The following is a 17,651-nucleotide window of genomic DNA, read 5'->3' as shown; positions in this document are numbered from 1 at the left end:
AAGGACAGCTCTTATCAGAACTACGGCTTGCCCAAGGCCATCCAGCCGGGTGCAAGTGGAGGAGTGGGGAATCAAACCCGGCTCTCCCAGATTAGAGTCCGCGCACTTGACCACCACACCAAACTGGCTCTCGATGCAGTGCTTATCTCTGTTTTCAAGCCGAAGAGCCAGCGCTGTCCGAAGACGCTTCCGTGGTCATGTGGCCGGCATGACTAGACACCGAGGCGCACGGAATGCTGTTACCTTCCCACCGAAGTGGTACCTATTTATCCACTTGCAATTTCTTGCTTTCGAACTGCTGGGTTGGCAGGAGCTGGGACCGGAGACGGGAGCTCACTCTGTCCCGCGGCACTCGGGTCTTGAACTGCTTCCGGTTTGCAGTTCAGCATCTTAACCACTTGAGCCACTGCTCCCTCAGCACAGAGGTTACCCAAGGACCCACCGTGTTTCGGCCCAAAGGGCCTTCTTCAATGGTCAAAATTGTACTAACAGAAATGTAAAATGGTACCAATATCAGTGTAAAATATCTTTTTCAGGCACAGCCAATTGTGGATGAATCACTTAAAAAGCGAAGCTCCCGGCAATGGCTTGAAATCAATTCTTTATATACTGAGGACTCCTCACTTGCCAAAGATGGTCACGAGGAACCGCCATTCTGTCCTGGGCCGCAATTCAATTCCCAGTGTGTGTTCATGTGCTAACCAGACACCAGACATCTCTCTGACTTGATTTTCAGGTTGCTTTTTTCCTGCCTTTTGTCTTTTTCTCACACCCTTAGTCTTAACATTTCACCAATCGATACAGGGCTCCTCTTGTGTACTTACAACCCCCCCCCCTTCTCACAAGGGTCACTGTCTGAACTTGACCTTGCGCCAAAGTGTTTTCTTTATCTGCTGTATTCCTTTTTTCTCTACAAAAACCTATCTGGGCTCTACATCAGAAGCTGGGTGAGGTGGTGAACCGGTCATTAACTTTTAAAAGAAAGGTTTGCTAAAATGAATGCTGGCGGACTGTTCATAGAATCACAGAGTTAGAAGGGGCCCTGGAGGCCATCTAGTCCAACCCCTTGCCCAATGCAGGTGCCATCTGGGGGGGGGGACTTCAGTGCCATGGAGCCCACTCTCTAAAGCAGCCGTTTCCCCCAGGTGTATTGAGCTCTGTCCCCACGAAGAGAGAGGAAGAAAAACTAAACCAACCAAGCAAAAACCTCCAAAGGAAGTTTAGAAAACTAGTAAAGGGCTCAAAGTTAAGAACGTCAATTGGTATCGACAAAAGTACACGTGTTTATTTCAAAAACATATAAAAACCTTGTAGGGGCCCAAGAGAAGTCTCATAAAATAATCAAAGTGACAAATGCACAAAAAAAACCCCAGGTATGACTTGACATGTTTCGACCCACAAGAGCCTTCTCCAGAGGTCAGATTGTACAGAATACAACATGCAACAAAGCCCCTGTTACACTTGTAAGGCAGTAAACAATGGATACAGGACCAAAAATGGAACGTTCCAATCTGGAATTGAAGGGCACACACACACACAAAAATGTTTGTGGGGCCACAAATGTATCTGGCCTTGTGTCAGAAGCAGTTACATATATTGGCGATGGTTATATTGCCAATATGTACCTTCCAGTTAAGGTCCTAAGAATACAAGTAAAATTGCCTGATCAGGGCCAATGTAATATCAATACGTAACAGTCACTGGCGATCCTATCAGGGCCAATGTAATATCAATACATAACAGTCACTGGCGATCCCCAGCCCGCATCTGGAGGTTGGCCACCCAAATGCCAGATGTTGACAGTTCTCCTGCTCTGGTGGAAGGCTTCCTGTTCCTGGGCATTTGGCTCCCGCTATTGCTCAATGGATGGTGGAAATCAGCATCACACGGACACCGCAATGTCACTTTCAGGGCAAAACTCGGAAGTGATGTCATCCTTCCTGTTCCTGGGCATTTGGCTCCCGCTGTTGCTCAAAGGATGGTGGAAATCAGCATCACACGGAGACCGCAATGTCACTTTCAGGGCAAAACCCGGAAGTGATGTCATTGTGTGGGTGTGGTGCTCTAGGATTCACCTAAAAGTAGTAAAACTCTATGGTTCCCTGGAATTCCACCTCTGCCCTTCCCCCATGGGCTACCAGCACTGGTCCATGAGGGTTGCCAGCATAGGCTTTCTACCTTTGTCCTCTCACTCTCTGCACATGGCCTTCCATGGAGACACATTGGGCTGCCAACCCAAGCCAAGTAAACAGGAACAGGTGGAATACCAGTTATTCCTACATGTTGGTCCCTCTCCTCCCTGGGAAAAGCAATTCACGTTATTCAATAAAAATATACAAATGAAATAAAAACGGAGACATCTCTCCCTCCCCCCCCCCAAATTGTCAATTAGAAAAAAAGAGACAGCCTTTAAGGGACCCCCTTTAATACATTCCGAGCGTGTAATCCGAAGGGCTCGTTCCAGGGATGTTATCGGAGAGGAATTGTTATTCTGCCCACAGCAATCAGCATTACGAGAGGCATTAAAATCCACTGAGCTAAGGCATACAGGAGGCATCCATAAAATAATCTCTAAATGCCATCAAAGCAGCACTGCAGATATGGGGAGAGGGGCGAATTTGTACGGAATAGCGTTTTGTAAATGTTTCCGAAACCGAGGCATGAACTTCTCGTGAACCTTGGTTTTATTGCTTCCTGATTAATAATTTGCAAAGTGGGGGGTTGGTTGTTTTTTGCTGTTGTCGACACTGTTTTAATACGGATTCCTTTAACTTCTGTGTCCCTCCTAGACAGTTATACCTTAACGGCTGTGTGTGCAAACCTAGAGGCACTTCTACAGTTTTAGGCACGCCTGTTCTGAATGGCAGTCTAGTTAACACAGCTGGAAACAGAATATTGCAATGAGATTGCCGTGTGCCTACTTGAGTCTCGTCTTGCCAAGTCTCAGTTTCTGAGCATACAAATAGAGGATTGGATCCAGCTGGCTTTTCACCTGGTGAAAAAGGACCGGGCGATCCCCTCGGACTACCCACCTCAAAGAAAGGCTATGCTGGAGATCTTGGTCCTTTCCGCACTTGGATCTCATCCCTGGTTTTATCAGAGTTCAACTTGCGGCAATGGGTGATTCCGCACTAGACCTTAAGTCCGCACTAGACCTTAAATCTGCACTAGACCTTAAATCCTGGTCCAACCCTGTCCCTGAACCTGCATTCTACATTTGAGTCCACCCCTGTCATTATCTCAGAGTATTTTTCTGTTTCTACATTACACTGAGGTCACCCCGTTTTTGCCCCACACTTGTCCCGGGATAAACGGATGCTGTTATGCTCGGGGATAAATGCAAGGTATTTTGTCGCGCGTTGAACTCTGATACAACTAGGGATGAGATCCAAGTGCAGAAAGGATCACAATACCTTGCATTTATCCCCGAGCATAACAGCATCCGTTTATCCCGGGACAAGTGTGGGGCGAAACCGGGGTGACATCAATGTAATGTGGAAACAAAAAATACCCCGAGATAATTACGGGGGTGAACTTGAGTGTAGTGTAGAATGTAAAAATACCCCGAGATAATTACAGGGGTGAATTTGCGTGCAGTGTAGAATGTAAAAATACCCCGAGATAATTACAGGGGTGAACTCGCGTGTAGTGTAGAATGTAAAAATACCCTGATATAATTACAGGGGTGAACTCGAGTGTAGTGTAGAATGTAAAAATACCCCGAGATGATTACAGGGGTGAACTCGCGTGTAGTGTAGAATGTAAAAATCGAGATAATTACAGGGGTGAATTCGCGTGTAGTGTGGAATGTAAAAATACCCCGAGATAATTACAGGGGTGAATTCGCGTGTAGTGTGGAATGTAAAAATACCCCGAGATAATTACAGGGGTGAAGTCGCGTGTAGTGTAGAATGTAAGTTCGGGGACAGGGCTGAACTAGGATTTAAGGTCTAGTGAGGAAAGAACCCCTAGGACCTGCATGGACAAAAGGCAATATGGGATGGGGCGTGAGTGATAAGGAGGGGAACTGGGCAGGAATGACTGCATACCTAGCTGGATCAACCCGTAATCGCTTGGATCCAATGATTCCCTTCCCAGAACCAAGGAGACGTCCTCCAGCAAAGGAAAGCTCCTTATGTCAGGGTAGGAGTTGCTGGATCCAGTAGGGTTGCCAGCCTCCATGTGGGACCTGGGGATCCCCTGGAATTACACCTCATCCCCAGGCTAAAGAGATCAGCTCCCCTGGAGGAAATGGAAGATTGGGGGGGGGGCTCTGTGGCCCTGTGCCCCAATGAGGTCCCTGCCCTCTCCAGGCTCCATCCCCAAATCTCCAGGGGTTTTCCGACTTGGATCTGGCAATCTTACCCCCCCCACCGGGGACCAGGGGAGACCTGGCAACCCTAAGCCACCTAGAGTATTTTAAAGAGTTGCCAACCTCCAAGTGGGGCCTGGGATTCCAAGGAATCTCGAGTCCTACAGAGATCAGTTCCCTGTAGGGTTGCTAGCCCCCCACTCATAGTGGGGGATCTCCCCCCACACCAGACCCTGCCCCCTGCTGCCAATCAGGGGCGGAACTTACTAGGAACAGGAGGCAGGCCCAAGCTATGTCGCCGGTGTTGTGGCGACATCACTTCCGCCGTGGACCATAAAACAAAATACATTTTTTTAAAAAATCCAATAGAGTTAATAAGAATAAGACCAGAATAAAATCCCAGATGGCGATTTACAGTTTTCTATTCCTTTCTGGACTACTTGGCTACGTGGTGGTGGTATTATCAGCCCCCAGGTCCCAGCGGGAGCTCCCCTGCTTTGGGGGGCTTCGATTTGCTGCTGGACCGCTGGCCGATGGGGGAAACCCCAGCCCCAAACACAGATGTTGTCGCAGGAGGCCCCCAATGCAATGATGTCACTTCCGGGTGATGTCATTGCACTGGGGGCGTTGCACAACAACCCTCTGGTTTGGGGGCAAACTCTGTTGTCTTGAAGCAAAAAAAGAAAAGAAAAGAAAAGAAAAAGGCATAGTATTTTGCCCCAAAACCAGAGCATCGCATGCAATGTCGCCGATGCAATGATGTCACGTTATCCTGTTAGGGACGTTGTGCACCCCTGGAACACCCCCCCAAATCCCCTTCACCATGATGGTGAGAAACCTAGACAGCATAATAAAAAGTAGAGACATCACCCTGCCAACAAAAGTCTGTGTGGTCAAAGCAATGGTATTCCCAGTAGTACTGTATGGCTGCGAGAGTTGGACCATAAGGAAGGCTTTCGAAGCCAAAGAATAGATGCTTTCAGATAATGGTGCTGGAGAAGACAGTTGAGAGTCCCTTGGACTGCAAGGAGATCAGATCAGTCAACCCTAAAGGAAACCAACCCTGACTGTTCCCTGGAAAGCCAGGTACTGAAGCTGAAGCTCAAATACTTTGGCCACCCAATGAGAAGGGAGCACTCACTGGAGAAGAAGACCCTGATGCTGGGAAAGATTGAAGGTCAAAGAAGACGGGGACAGCAAAGGATGAGATGGCGAGACAGTGTTATTGATGCAACGGACATGAAATTAAGCAAACTCCGGAGGATGATGGAGGACAGGAGGGCCTGGTGTGATCTGGTCCATGGGGTCGCGAAGAATGGGACTCGACTGTGCGACTGAACAACAACAAATGATGGCAAGGAGACCCGGCAACCGTAAACACATATATTTTAAGTGGGGGAAGCATTTTCAGAGCATGTGTTGAGATGTTTCTGCCTGCACTCATCTTGTTGTTTATTCACACCATGCCTAGCAGGCGGGTGGAAAAGCACTGCACTGCCTTACAGGGCCAGCAAAATCTTCGTAAGTGGAAATCTCAAGACATGCCAACCAATGGGGTACGCCGTCGTCTCCCATTGTGCGGCCCGTCAAGGGCAGAAGCCAAGTGCTGGCCGCTTCAAAGCCTTTTCCACGGTGAAAAGGGTTCACTTGCACAAAAGCGCCCTTCCTGCCGTACAAAGGGAATCACAGGCCGAAGCAATTATACAGTCCCGTTGCCGTGTTCTTACATGATAATGCTTCGAGTATTCCCATTCACACTTCTGAAGTCAAGCGGTGAAAATTTGCACAAATATATATTTATTTATTTATTTATTTATTTACCTGCTTCCCCGGAGGATTAATTTGCAAGGATTCTTAAATCCTTGCAAATCAATCCTTTGGGGAAAACACATAAAAAAAAGAGACCCCTCCCAAACATTTGGTAAACCTTAAATAACATTTACACATCTATTATATTTCAGAATCCTATATTAAGCCTGGACAAGGATGATGCTTCACTGGAGTTTCTAAATAAATTAAAGCCATTTATCATTAACAAGGGGCAGAAATCTGTTCTTAAAATATCTCATTAACTTTGCATTCAGATGCTGGCCTGCTTTAATGCTAACGCCTGCTAGCTCTGAAGACACGAACAGCCTGAAAAGTAGAATAATTATAATAAGAGTTGGATTTATACCCTGCCCTTCACTTGGAGTCCCAGAGTGACATACAATCTCCTTCCCTTCCTCTCCCCACAATGGGTACCCTGTGGGGCTGAGAGAGCTCTTTTGAGAAATGCTTGTGAGAGAACAGCTTTGAGAGAACTTGTGACTGACCCAAGGTCACACCAGCAGCTGCATGTGGAGGAGTGGGGAGTGAAACCTGGTTCTCCCAGATTAGAGGCTGTGCTCCTAACTGCTACACCAAACTGGCTCTCAAAACCCCGCTGCAAGAGTCCACTAGCACCTTAAAGACTAACCAAATTTGTGGCATGGTATGAGCTTTTGTGAGTCACGGCTCACATCTTCATATAGCTCATACCCTGCTAAGGTTTCCAGGTGCTTACTGTCTGCCAGCAGGTGCTCCATGCTGCTTCTCAGGATCTTCTTGTGCACACGCAAAGCATGTACGTCGTGATGACATCACCCGGAAATGACATCATTGTGTCGGGCATGTTGTGCAGGGGAAGCTCTAGCAATTGCCCAAAAACTCTATGGTCACCACAGAGTTTTTAGACAAACGCTAGAACGTCCCCCGCACGATGTGCCCAGCGTGACGACGTCACCTCCGGGTGACATAATTGCGCTGAGCACGTCGTGAGCGCCGGGGTTCTTTGGGGGCAGGGGTCCCTCGCCAGCCAGCCAGCCAGCCGGCTGGTGGTGAATTTGGGCCCCCACAATCGGGGGGCCCCCACCCCCATTGGAGGGATGGCAACCCTATACCCTGCCACAAATTTTGTTAGTCTTTAAGGTGCTCCTGGACTCTTGCTCTTTTCTACTGCTACAGACAACCCGTCTGGATCTATCAGCCTGAAAAGAACGACAGGGAATTATTGGTTTCAACTTCACGAAATGCTGATCTCTCTCTCTCTCTCTCTCTCTTAAAAAAATATAGTATGTGATGCTGCCCGGATTAACCTGCATTCATGCAAAGCTGGCACAGCTCACTCGTCTCAACCGAAAGAGGCATTAGATTTAAAGGAAGCGCTTGTTGACCGACAAATGGATTTTTAATCTCTGATTGTTCTTGCTATTAACTGATTATTTTGATGCACTAGAAATGACTCAATTGAAATATTGTAACTTCTGTAACGTGACATTTCTGGGGATCCTGAAGAAAGGAAACTGGGATAATATGTTGCCAAAGGCTTTCACGGCCGGAGTTCATTAGCTGTTGTAGATTTTCCGGGCTGTCTGGCCGTGGTCTTGGCATTGTAGGACCTTACACTTCACAAATAGCTGTGACTGGAATCCTCAGAGGTATAACACAGAAAGACAGAGTACTCTCTGTGTCAAGGTGAGAAGAAAAATGGTAGGCGGGTAACTTATATCGACTCAGGAAGGTGGGGTAGGGCTGAGTCACTATCAGACAATCCATACACAAAAGAACCTCCTCAGGAAAGCTCCTCCATTAGCATGTTCACAGCCTGGGGAACTCCAACCAGATAATGACTCAGCCCTACCCCCCACCTTCTGGAGTAGATATAAATTACCTGCCTACCATTTTTCTTTCAGGAAAATCTACAACAGCTAAGAAACTGGGATAATTCACAACGTAAGAAACTCTCATGGGTCAGGGATAGCCATCGTCAACATTTCTCATTTTCTCACACTTGCAAACAGAACCTATTGGTCAGCACAACTGTAAACCACAGGCCAAATAGCTTCATATGACAAACAAGTTCAAAGACCCTCAGGCCCACGGGATAATGCAGACTTTAAAAAACAAAAAAAAAACAACCACTGGATAAGCTATTGTCAACATTCCTCTTTCCATCACAGATGCAAACAGAAAATATTAGGCCAGCGCAAATCACAACCCAAACAGTTTCATAAAACAAACAAGTTCAAAGCCCATCAGTACCGGTATCACGATTTACAGAACAACCATGGCCACTCATGAATAAGGGATAGCCATCCTCAACATTTCTCTTTTTTGTCACATTTGCAAACAGAAGACCTTTGCTCACTCCACTGTCAATCACAGCCCAAACAGCTTGGTCAAACAAACAAGTTCAATCCCCATCAGTACTATGGAGGAGCCAGGTTTAAAAGCCTTTCAGAGGATGACTTCACCTGAACACTGACAGCTTCAGTGTCCTGCAGTTCCTCTTATCACAGGGAAGCAATAACTGGGGGCAGATGTACTCTGCACTAACCCCCCCCACCCAAGTTTGGTGCTACAGCAATGCAAGTCAAATTACTCCATCCTTTAAACAAAAGCTGAGAGTCATCCGGTACCAACTTTTGCCCTCAAAGAGTGCAAGAACAGGATGGTTTGTCACCTTTGTACACAAGCTCGACAGGAAAACCAATTCTCAGTTTCCTTTCAATTGCATATATTTAGATTAATGACATTCAAAGGCTCTGGTCTTTGCTTCATTGGATTCAGCCATTAACTGGGGTGAACGGGGAAGAGGACTTTAATCCGCAACAGTTAATCGCACCAGCTCATTAATTAAAGGTCTAAATCCTACTTAAAACAATGACATCTATCTTTTCATACAGAGAATTAAAGACATACCTACCCAGGGTTCCACTTTTTGTAAATATGGCTGAAGCAACCTTGACCTCCCTGTCCCCCCTCCCGGCTGCATCTTGACCTTTTCCTCTGCACTGGTTATATAGTGAAGTGGAAATTTACCTGCATAATCTGTTCTTGCATAATGTCCATCTTCTGTCTTCGTGGTCGTAGTTGCATTGTCTGAAGGAAACAAAGAAATGTATGTTGCTTCATTGGTTTTTCTCTCCACTTCCTAACCCTTGTTAAATCCTTTGGCGAATCTTGCACTCATAAGTCATGACAGCCCTCCCATCAAGACACCCTACAAATCAAGATCTGAATCCCGTAGTACCTTAAAGACCAATAAGATTTCCAGTGTATAAGCCTTCAGGACTCAAAGCTCACTTCGTCAGATACCCTCTGACTCTCCAAAGCTCATCCCCTGGTGTCATGGGCAGGGATGGGGATGAGCTGACAGAGCCTGCAGAAACCACAGCTGGCCCCTCTGAAGCAGCAGAGGAGGATAGCTGGCAAGTGCCTGCAACAGCAGTCTTCACACCTGGCCCAGTTAAGAAGGAAGAACTGCAAGCTGAAAGTCCTCTTGACTCACCCCCACGTGTGACTCGTTTAAGGGAGCGACTGCAGCAAAACTTAGCAACCAGGCAAAGAGAGGCCAGGCTACAAGGGAGACACTCGGCCAGCCCAGAGTTCTATCAGGAGCCTGGCCGATGGTGCAGCTGGCTAATTGGTAGCAGCATTTAACTCCACACTCTGGGCAGTACTCTTCGTGGAAGCAACAAGTCAGCTTCATGTTGCTAGCATCCACTCTGGCTCTTGTACCTAGACCTTTGGACTTGGCTCTGTGTTCCTGGCTCCTAGCCCTGGCTTGGCTTTGGACTCTGCACTGTCTTCTTGGCTCCTGACCTTGGCTTGTTCTGGACTCCCCTTGACTGGCACCCCAGCCCATGACACCTGGAACTTGGTGGTCTTTAAGGTACTACTGGACTAGAATCTTGACCTCCTACTACAGACAGATGCAGCTACTCCCTGAAATGAACTATAAATCAAATAAGGGTCTGCTCAAATAGTTAATGATGCATGTGGTAAAGTCCTTCCAAGACTGCGTCGCTTCGAGAACCATTGTAGTACAGTGGTTAAGAGTGATGGACTCTAATCTGGAGAACCGGGTTCGATTCTGCACTCCTCCACATGGGGTGACCTTGGGTCAGTTACAGCTCTTTCAGAGCTCTCTCAGCCCCAAAATAAGTCCAGCTCGCCACCTAGTGGGGCATAACGCTAAAGAGGTAGAATTGAAGGCTGCCAGACAATCCTAGGATCTCCTGGCTATACTACCCAATGCCATATGGTAATTATTAATTATAATTTTTGTGTAGCTTTGTAGAATTAAGGGGGAAGATCTACATTTTTGAACATGCCTTCAATTCACCCCAAAGCTAGAACATGCAGAGTGGTATTAATATAGATTAGGGTTACCAGGTGTTACCTGGCTGCCGGTGGGGGTGTGTGTTCCCTCTCTTCGTCTGGGATCTTGGAAGGAATGGTAACCATAGAGGTTTTTTTCTTGAGCAATAGAGTGTCCCCCCACAACGTGCCCTGTGTGATGATGTCACTTCCATGTGACATCATTGCGCTGGGCATGTTGGCACTAACAGGGTACTTTGGGGGGCGGGGTTCCCCTGTGGGCCAGATTGGGGCTAGTGGATTGGAGGCCTCGAATGCAGACAAACCCCCGCCTACGTCAGGGGACTGGCAACCCTAATATAGGTGCATATTCAAATAGGTAGGTTATCATCTGAAGTGGAAGAATCTTGTGAGGACTATACCACGTGTCATTGAATGCTTGGGTGAGCCCTAGGACCAAAAGCTACTGGTCTGTAGTCTCCCAATGGAAATCTTCCTGCGAGTTACTGTGCAGGGTTTTGCAGAATCTCTCCAGTCACACTGACAGCACTTGACTGTTTAAATAATATTAATTATTTCATCAGCAAATATACGCTATTTTGAGCAGCAACATGACAAAATTGGAAAATTACATATTTTGTGTTGCCATGGGATTTTAAAAAATAAATACGTTAAGAGGAGTTATGAAAACAACGCGAATGCCTGATTATTAAAATTATACAGAGGAGTAAAACAGAATTTAGCATCGAGGCACACTAGATGTCACTGGCTCAACGCACGAGAAACTGAAGGAGGAAGCGAAACTTATCAGAAGCCTCCGTTAACTGCTAGAGAAACAGTTAAAAGCTGATTGCTGGAGCTGTCTCAAGCAATGCTCCCTCTAAGCTGTGGAGTCCTGTGAGCAAAAATCCTAGGTTGTGAGCTGCTGGCATGAAAGTGGTGAGCGAGCAATTTGGCTACTGCATGAATTAGTTTGCTCTGGAGCCGTCCCTTCCTGAGCGAAGACAAAAACGTGTGAGCTGGAGGCGAAAAAACTGTGAGCTGGCTCACATTAACTCAGCTTAGAGGGAACACTGGTCTCAAGGTGTGAATTTTCTCCAGCGCTGAATTGCAATTTATTTATTTTTGATCATGGTAGCCTAAATTTTAACACAGTGCACCGGGGGTGGGGAAGGATCAAGAAGTTTACATGATAAAATGACTTTCCAAAAAACTCGTCCTATCCCCCGAGTGAATATTTCCTTAATTTAAGAGGGCATCTGACACATCATCCGATTGTGGGGAATGAACCATCCACCTCTAGAATTATGTATCCAGAGGAGATTGCATGAGGAAAAAAATGGCAGCCACGGAATCTCTACCGCAGGCAATATAGATGGAAGATTAAGAAGGAAGAGTGGAAGGTAACCGCTTGGCATTTCAGAGGCTTTCCTTCTGTTTGTCAGAGCTTCCTTCCACGTACAGTTCCAGCCAGGTACTGAGATCGAAATTCAGTACTAAGACAAGTTATTCATCTCCTTCGCACTATTTCTCCTTTTTCCAGGTGATGTATTGGATTACGAAATGCTGAGCTGCAGATTTTAATTTAGAATTTGTTTATTTTACTTCATTTAAACCCTGCCTTTCTCCCCAGTAGGGGCTGCAGTGGCTCAGAGGTTAAGATGCTGAGTTGCAGACCGGAAGGTCGGTAGTTCAGCAGTTCGAGACCCAAGTGCTGCATGACGGAGTGAGCTCCCGTCTCTAGTTCCAGCTCCTGCCAACCTAGCAGTTCGAAAGCAAGAAATTGCAAGTAGATAAAGAGGTACCGCTTTGGTGGAAAGGTAACAGCGTTCCATGCGCCTTGGTGTTTAGTCGTGCCAGCCACATGACCACGGAAACGTCTTCGGACAGTGCTGGCTCTTCGGCTTTGAAACGGAGATGAGCACTGCAACCCTAGAGTCGGACTCGACTGGCTTTCGAGCAAGGGGAACATTTACCTTTGCCCCATTAAGTGAGGCAGACTTGCATTCAAAGCCTGGTTTCCATTTCAGATATTCTGAAACAAAACTGTGCATAAAAAGATAGGGGACGTGTCCGTGTCACGCTTCCATTACCCATCCTCAGGAACTATGTCAGGTGGGGTCCCTGGCTCAGTGGAAGAGCCTCAACTTGGCATGCAGAAGGTCCCAGGTCTGATCCCCGGCATCTCCAGTTAAAAGGATCAGGTGGTAGGTGATGGGGAAGGAAGGATGGACGGAAGGGACGACTCTCTGAAATGAATTCTTCTGGAGGCATTACCTTGGCATCTCCCCAAAGACATGACTTCAATCTTCTCCTGTTTCTGGCATGAGGCTTCTTTGATCTGACATGCGTTGTCGTAAGATTTCCCGTCGGAAGCACAGAGAGGATTGAAGTTGGTTTGAGAACAGTCGATGTTGCACACACACCTGGGAAAAAGAGAGAAACAGGTCTAATGTAAAAACTTTAAAAATCCACTAATGATCAATGAAAGGAAAATCCTCCCTCTCCTGCACAGTATAAACACCTTGTAAAAATGTTAATAAAATGCTTGAAACTTTGGTCTTCATTTACCCTATACAGTAGAATGAAAGCGGAGACAAGGGATAAGCATGTACCCACATGAGAGCCAGTTTGGTGTAGTGGTTAGGAGCACGGACTCTAATCTGGGAGAGCCGGGTTTGATTCCCCACTCCTCCACATGCAGTGGCTGGTATGACCTTGGGCCAGTCACAAGTTCTCTCAGAGCTGTTCTGGAAAGAGCAGTTCTTGAAAGAGCTCTCTCAGCCCCACCTGCCTCACAGGGTGTCTGTTGTGGGGAGGGGAAGGGAAAGGAGATTGTAAGCCACTCTGAGACTCCTCCGGGTAGTGAAGGGTGGGATATAAATCCAATCTCCTCCTCCTCCTCCTCCTCCTCCAGCGTACATACATGAAACTGTCACTGGCATATCAAGGTTGGTATTGCCCAGTTGGACTGGCAACGTCTCTCCAGGGTCTGAGGCAGTGAAAGGGCTTTCCTTTCCTTTCTCCAATAAAAGCTCTATAACTCAATGCTTTGAGCAGTACAACAATCTGAAATTTCATTTATAATCTCTGTTTATTTCCCAAAGGACAAAAGGAATTAAATTTTTTTGCAGCGTCCAAGGTTATGTTAGGGTTTTGATCTAGAGTAGGAAGGGGACCCCCCTGCTTGGATTAGCATCATTGAAATTCACCGTCCGCAGTAGAATAAAATGGCATCGTAGATTAGGATATAGAGGGCATTCCGATAAAATATGAGCAATTGAATCGATTTTACCAAGGGAGCAAGAGCAAATTCTGCCAGAGTAGGGCAGATGCAAAAAACGGCCTCTCGTCATAACCATTCTCGAATGGCCATTCCTTCTAGCCAGAGTAAAAGCCTCAAGAAGACCAGGTGAAGTCAGATGATAAGCACAGGAGGGAAGAGAATCAGGGGAAGTATTCCAAAAAATTGTGAAGAACAAACTCTTTGAGCATGAAGAGTAGAACACCCTGACCTCGATAGCCCAGGCAAGCCGCTCTCATAAGGTCTCGGAAGCTAAGCAGGGTCGACTCTGGCAAGTACTTGGATGGGAGACCTCCTTGGAATACCATCAGTTGGGAGGTGGGGGCGGGCTTTATTCAGCCACCTCTTTGAATATTCTCTATGCCCCCAGTAGGGGTCAGTCATCAGGGGTCGCCATGACTTCCAGGTGCACACACATGCACATATCAAAAATACAACCCCCCACCAAAGCATGAAGAATAGAGCTATTGTAGTCAATCTACCTAATCTGTTTTTTCAATTGTAGTTGCTGAATCAGTGAGCCCTAATTCCTTTATTGGTTATATTCCCCATATTGCCTACTACCTGATCCTTGAAACTGGAAGTACGAGGGATTGAACACAGGACCTTCTGCATGCAAAGTAGATGCTCTACCACTGAAGAAGAAGAAGAGATTGGATTTACTTCACTCGGAGTCTCAGAGCGGTTTACAAACTCCTTCCCCTTCCCCTCCCTACAACAGACACCCTGTGAGGTACATGGGGCTGAGAGAGCTCTTTCAAGGACTGTCCTTGAGAGAACAGCTCTGACAGAACTATGGCTTGTCCAAGGTCATCCAGCAGCTGCATATGGAAGAGTGGGGAATCAAACCCGGTCATTCCAGATTAGAGTCCACACACTTAACCACTACACCAAACTGATCCATGGCCCTTCTCCTACCTCACAGGGTGTCTGTTGTGGGGAGAGGAAGGGAAGGAGATTGTAAGGCGCTCTGAGACTCCAAATGAGGGGCAAAGTATAAATCCAATCTCCTTCTTAAAAAAGAAAAAGGGCTACATCATAACAAATTGGTCCAGGAAAACACACAGTGTTTCCACAGATATGATACCATGTATTGCCGAGTTTGATGTGCCACATTTAACACCAATGCTATGTTCAGACAACAGCTGTTTCAAAATCCTGCAATTCCTAGTCCTGTTACATTGCTTATTAGAGGTATCATCCTAGTGATTGCGCTGATTTACACTGTGTACTCTGCCGTGTCTCGGCAATAAAAGCAGTGAGAAAGGCAGACTATAGAAATAATGTAAGTAAGTAAATTAAGGCAAACTATATAATGTAAGTAGGTAAATAAAAAATAAATAAGGTAAGCATGACTAAACTGTACTTAATATGATAGACCAGGGGTCCCCAACTTTTTTGAGCTTTTGGGCCCATTTGGAATTCTGACACTTTATGGAGGGCGCAGCCCCAAAATGGCTGCTTCAGGAGTCGGAGCCAGCCACAAAATGATTGCCAGAGCTTAACGCAGTGTAGATCGGGGGTGGCCAAACTTGCTTAATCTAAAAGCCACATATATTAAATGTCAGATGTTTGGGAGCCGCATGACATGAACAAATATTACAAATATTTATTTACTAGGAGCAAAGCCCATTGTGAAGGAAGACAAATGGGCCCTAGCATGGTGCGACGGAGGCGCCCCCAGTCTCCCGATCTCTCCCCCCATGCGACCCCCCCCAGAGTCAGGGGGTGAGGGAGTGGCTGGGTGACCTCGGGGCAGGTGGTGCAGTGGCTCCTGCCCAGTGAGATGCCAGCCAGTTGCGTGTAGTCGGCGATGGCGGCAGCAGGATCAGGCGTGGCCAGAGGTGGCTCCCCCACACTTGAGTGGGTGGTGCAGCCGTCGTCTGGATGCAGGGCAGCCAGGAGCCTGTAGCCGGGCTCGGGTGAGGGCGGCGGCAGGATCGGGGTGAGCCCCCCCCACTGGAACGGCTGGGACGCCCATCATCAGATTGCACGGAGGTTGGGCGGCAACACACGTTCAGGTTCAAGTGGCGGTGGCAGGTTCGGGCCATGCCCCCCCCCAGTAGCACGTGCGGACCATCTGTCATCGGGCTGTGCGCAGCCTGGCTGGCTATGGACGCTTGGGAGAGGGCAGACACAGCGGCTTTTTGGGTGGTGGGGTGAGATTCCGCCATGGTGTCTTCAAATTGCAGGGCATGTTCACCCCGGCACAGCATCTGTGGGCGGGTGTCAGAGACTGCGGCCAGTGGCCAGCGTCCCCGGTGTGAGTGGTGGCTGGCTCAGGCTACAGCTGAGGGAGCGCATCGAGCGTGGCCACGCCAAAGCAGCTCTCTCTTCGAATCGCAGGGCACGTTCACTCCAGCGGGGGCAGTTCACTCTGTGGGCGGGGGCAGAGACTGCAGCCAGTGGCCGACGTCCCTGGCGTGAGTGGCGGCCGCCTCAGCCTATGGCTGAGGGAGTGCATCGAGTGTGGTCACCCCAAATTAGCTTTATAATATGAAAGATTTATTTATTTATTTATTTATTTATTCATTCATTCATTCTATTTTTACTCTGCCCTCTCTGCCGAAGCAGGCTCAGGGCGGCTTACAAAGGATAAAACCTAAAAACAATTATAATATAGTAGTAGTAAGTAAATTTATTGCATATGGCTGTAGGCCGTTACAATATAAAATATACACAATATGAATTTAAGGTTCGAAAGTACTGTTCTAAAAACAATGCCTTCAAAATAAGACTGTATAACGTTTCAACAATAAAACAATCAAAGTTTTAAAATCACAGAAGCTATGCTACTGGTTTTGTAGCTCTATGTTATACAAGAAGAAACCACTTTGGAGCTAACTTTTCTGGCTGCAAGCGCAAAAAGCGCTACCTTGCGAGTAACCAGGGGATACATGTCCGACAAGAGGAAAACCGACTTTTCATTGTCAGGTAAGTTGTAAAACTGGCTTAAAATTGCAGATAGGAATCTGCTTCTTAGGTCTGAGTATAAAGGACAGACCATGATGTAATGAAATAGATCTTCCGCTGTGGTACCACACACACACACACACACAGACACACACACACAAACATACTGTTCCTGTGGTTTGTTGGTAGACCTTCCAAGCAGCACTTCAGTGGGTATGGATTGAAAGCGAAAAGCAATAAATGCCACTCTTAAACTGTGGACTGCAATGTCTGGAATTATAATATAGGTAACCATGGGTCATTTCGCAGAAAAAGAGGTGCAGGAGCTCATTAGCATAACTCATTAGCACAACTAATTTGCATATACCACACCCCCTGACATCACAGGAAGTGTGTCAGAAGGCAACACCCACCACTCAGGCTCGATTGCTAACTATTGGGTGGGGGGAACCTCTATCCTCGCAGAGGAAGGAGAGCTTGTACCTGCATAAAACTTGGTCTTAAAGGTGCCACTTACTGTTTTGGACCAGGGGGCCGGGGGAAGCTCTGCAACTTACCTGGCTGCTTCTTGCTGTGACTGAGGGCTACTGGGAGCAGGGGGTGGGGCTTGTTACATGTGGCCGGCCACTGGGCTCTTTACTGCCGGAGCTCTGCTCCTGTGCACTCCTGCAGGAAATGACCACTGGGTAAAACCATATAAACAATCTGATGTTATAAATAAATGATATGCAAATTTGCTTTTTTATTAACATTAAACGAGACTGCCAAAAATAACAAAAGCGGTAGAAGCAGATATTGATAATGATACTTATTTGTCCTATGTTATTTGTTCGCTAATGACGTTTAACTTCTCCGGCCGCCCTGCCGGGAGCCGCGTGCAGCTCCCGCGCCACAGTCTGGCCACCCCTGGTGTAGATCCTTGCGCTGTGTTGGCAGCTGCTGCCAAAGCAACATTTTTAAAAAAAAAAAAAAAAAAACGCAATGACAAATAAATTTCTT

The 17,651-nt window shown here is 47.0% G+C and overlaps 1 protein-coding gene across 1 annotated transcript in view; it reads right to left on the bottom strand.

Annotated features, from left to right (window-relative positions):
* The window catches only part of TMEFF2 (transmembrane protein with EGF-like and two follistatin-like domains 2), a 79,713-nt gene extending 63,075 nt beyond the window's left edge, over positions 1 to 16,638 (bottom strand). The window contains exons 1-4 of the mRNA XM_015417370.1: positions 16,615 to 16,638; positions 15,541 to 15,698; positions 12,713 to 12,861; positions 9,155 to 9,214 (exon numbers count right to left, since the gene is read on the bottom strand). Coding sequence (XP_015272856.1) covers positions 9,155 to 9,214; positions 12,713 to 12,861; positions 15,541 to 15,698; positions 16,615 to 16,638 — 391 coding nt within the window. The remainder of the gene's footprint in view (positions 1 to 9,154; positions 9,215 to 12,712; positions 12,862 to 15,540; positions 15,699 to 16,614) is intronic.
* Between the last annotated feature and the right edge of the window lie 1,013 nt (positions 16,639 to 17,651).

Source organism: Gekko japonicus, unplaced genomic scaffold, assembly GCF_001447785.1.
Source record: "Gekko japonicus isolate JY-2015 unplaced genomic scaffold, Gekko_japonicus_V1.1 scaffold3911, whole genome shotgun sequence".
Taxonomy (NCBI): domain Eukaryota; kingdom Metazoa; phylum Chordata; class Lepidosauria; order Squamata; family Gekkonidae; genus Gekko; species Gekko japonicus.
Note: the sequence above shows the minus strand (reverse complement) of the source record. Positions and strands in the feature narration are given on the sequence as shown.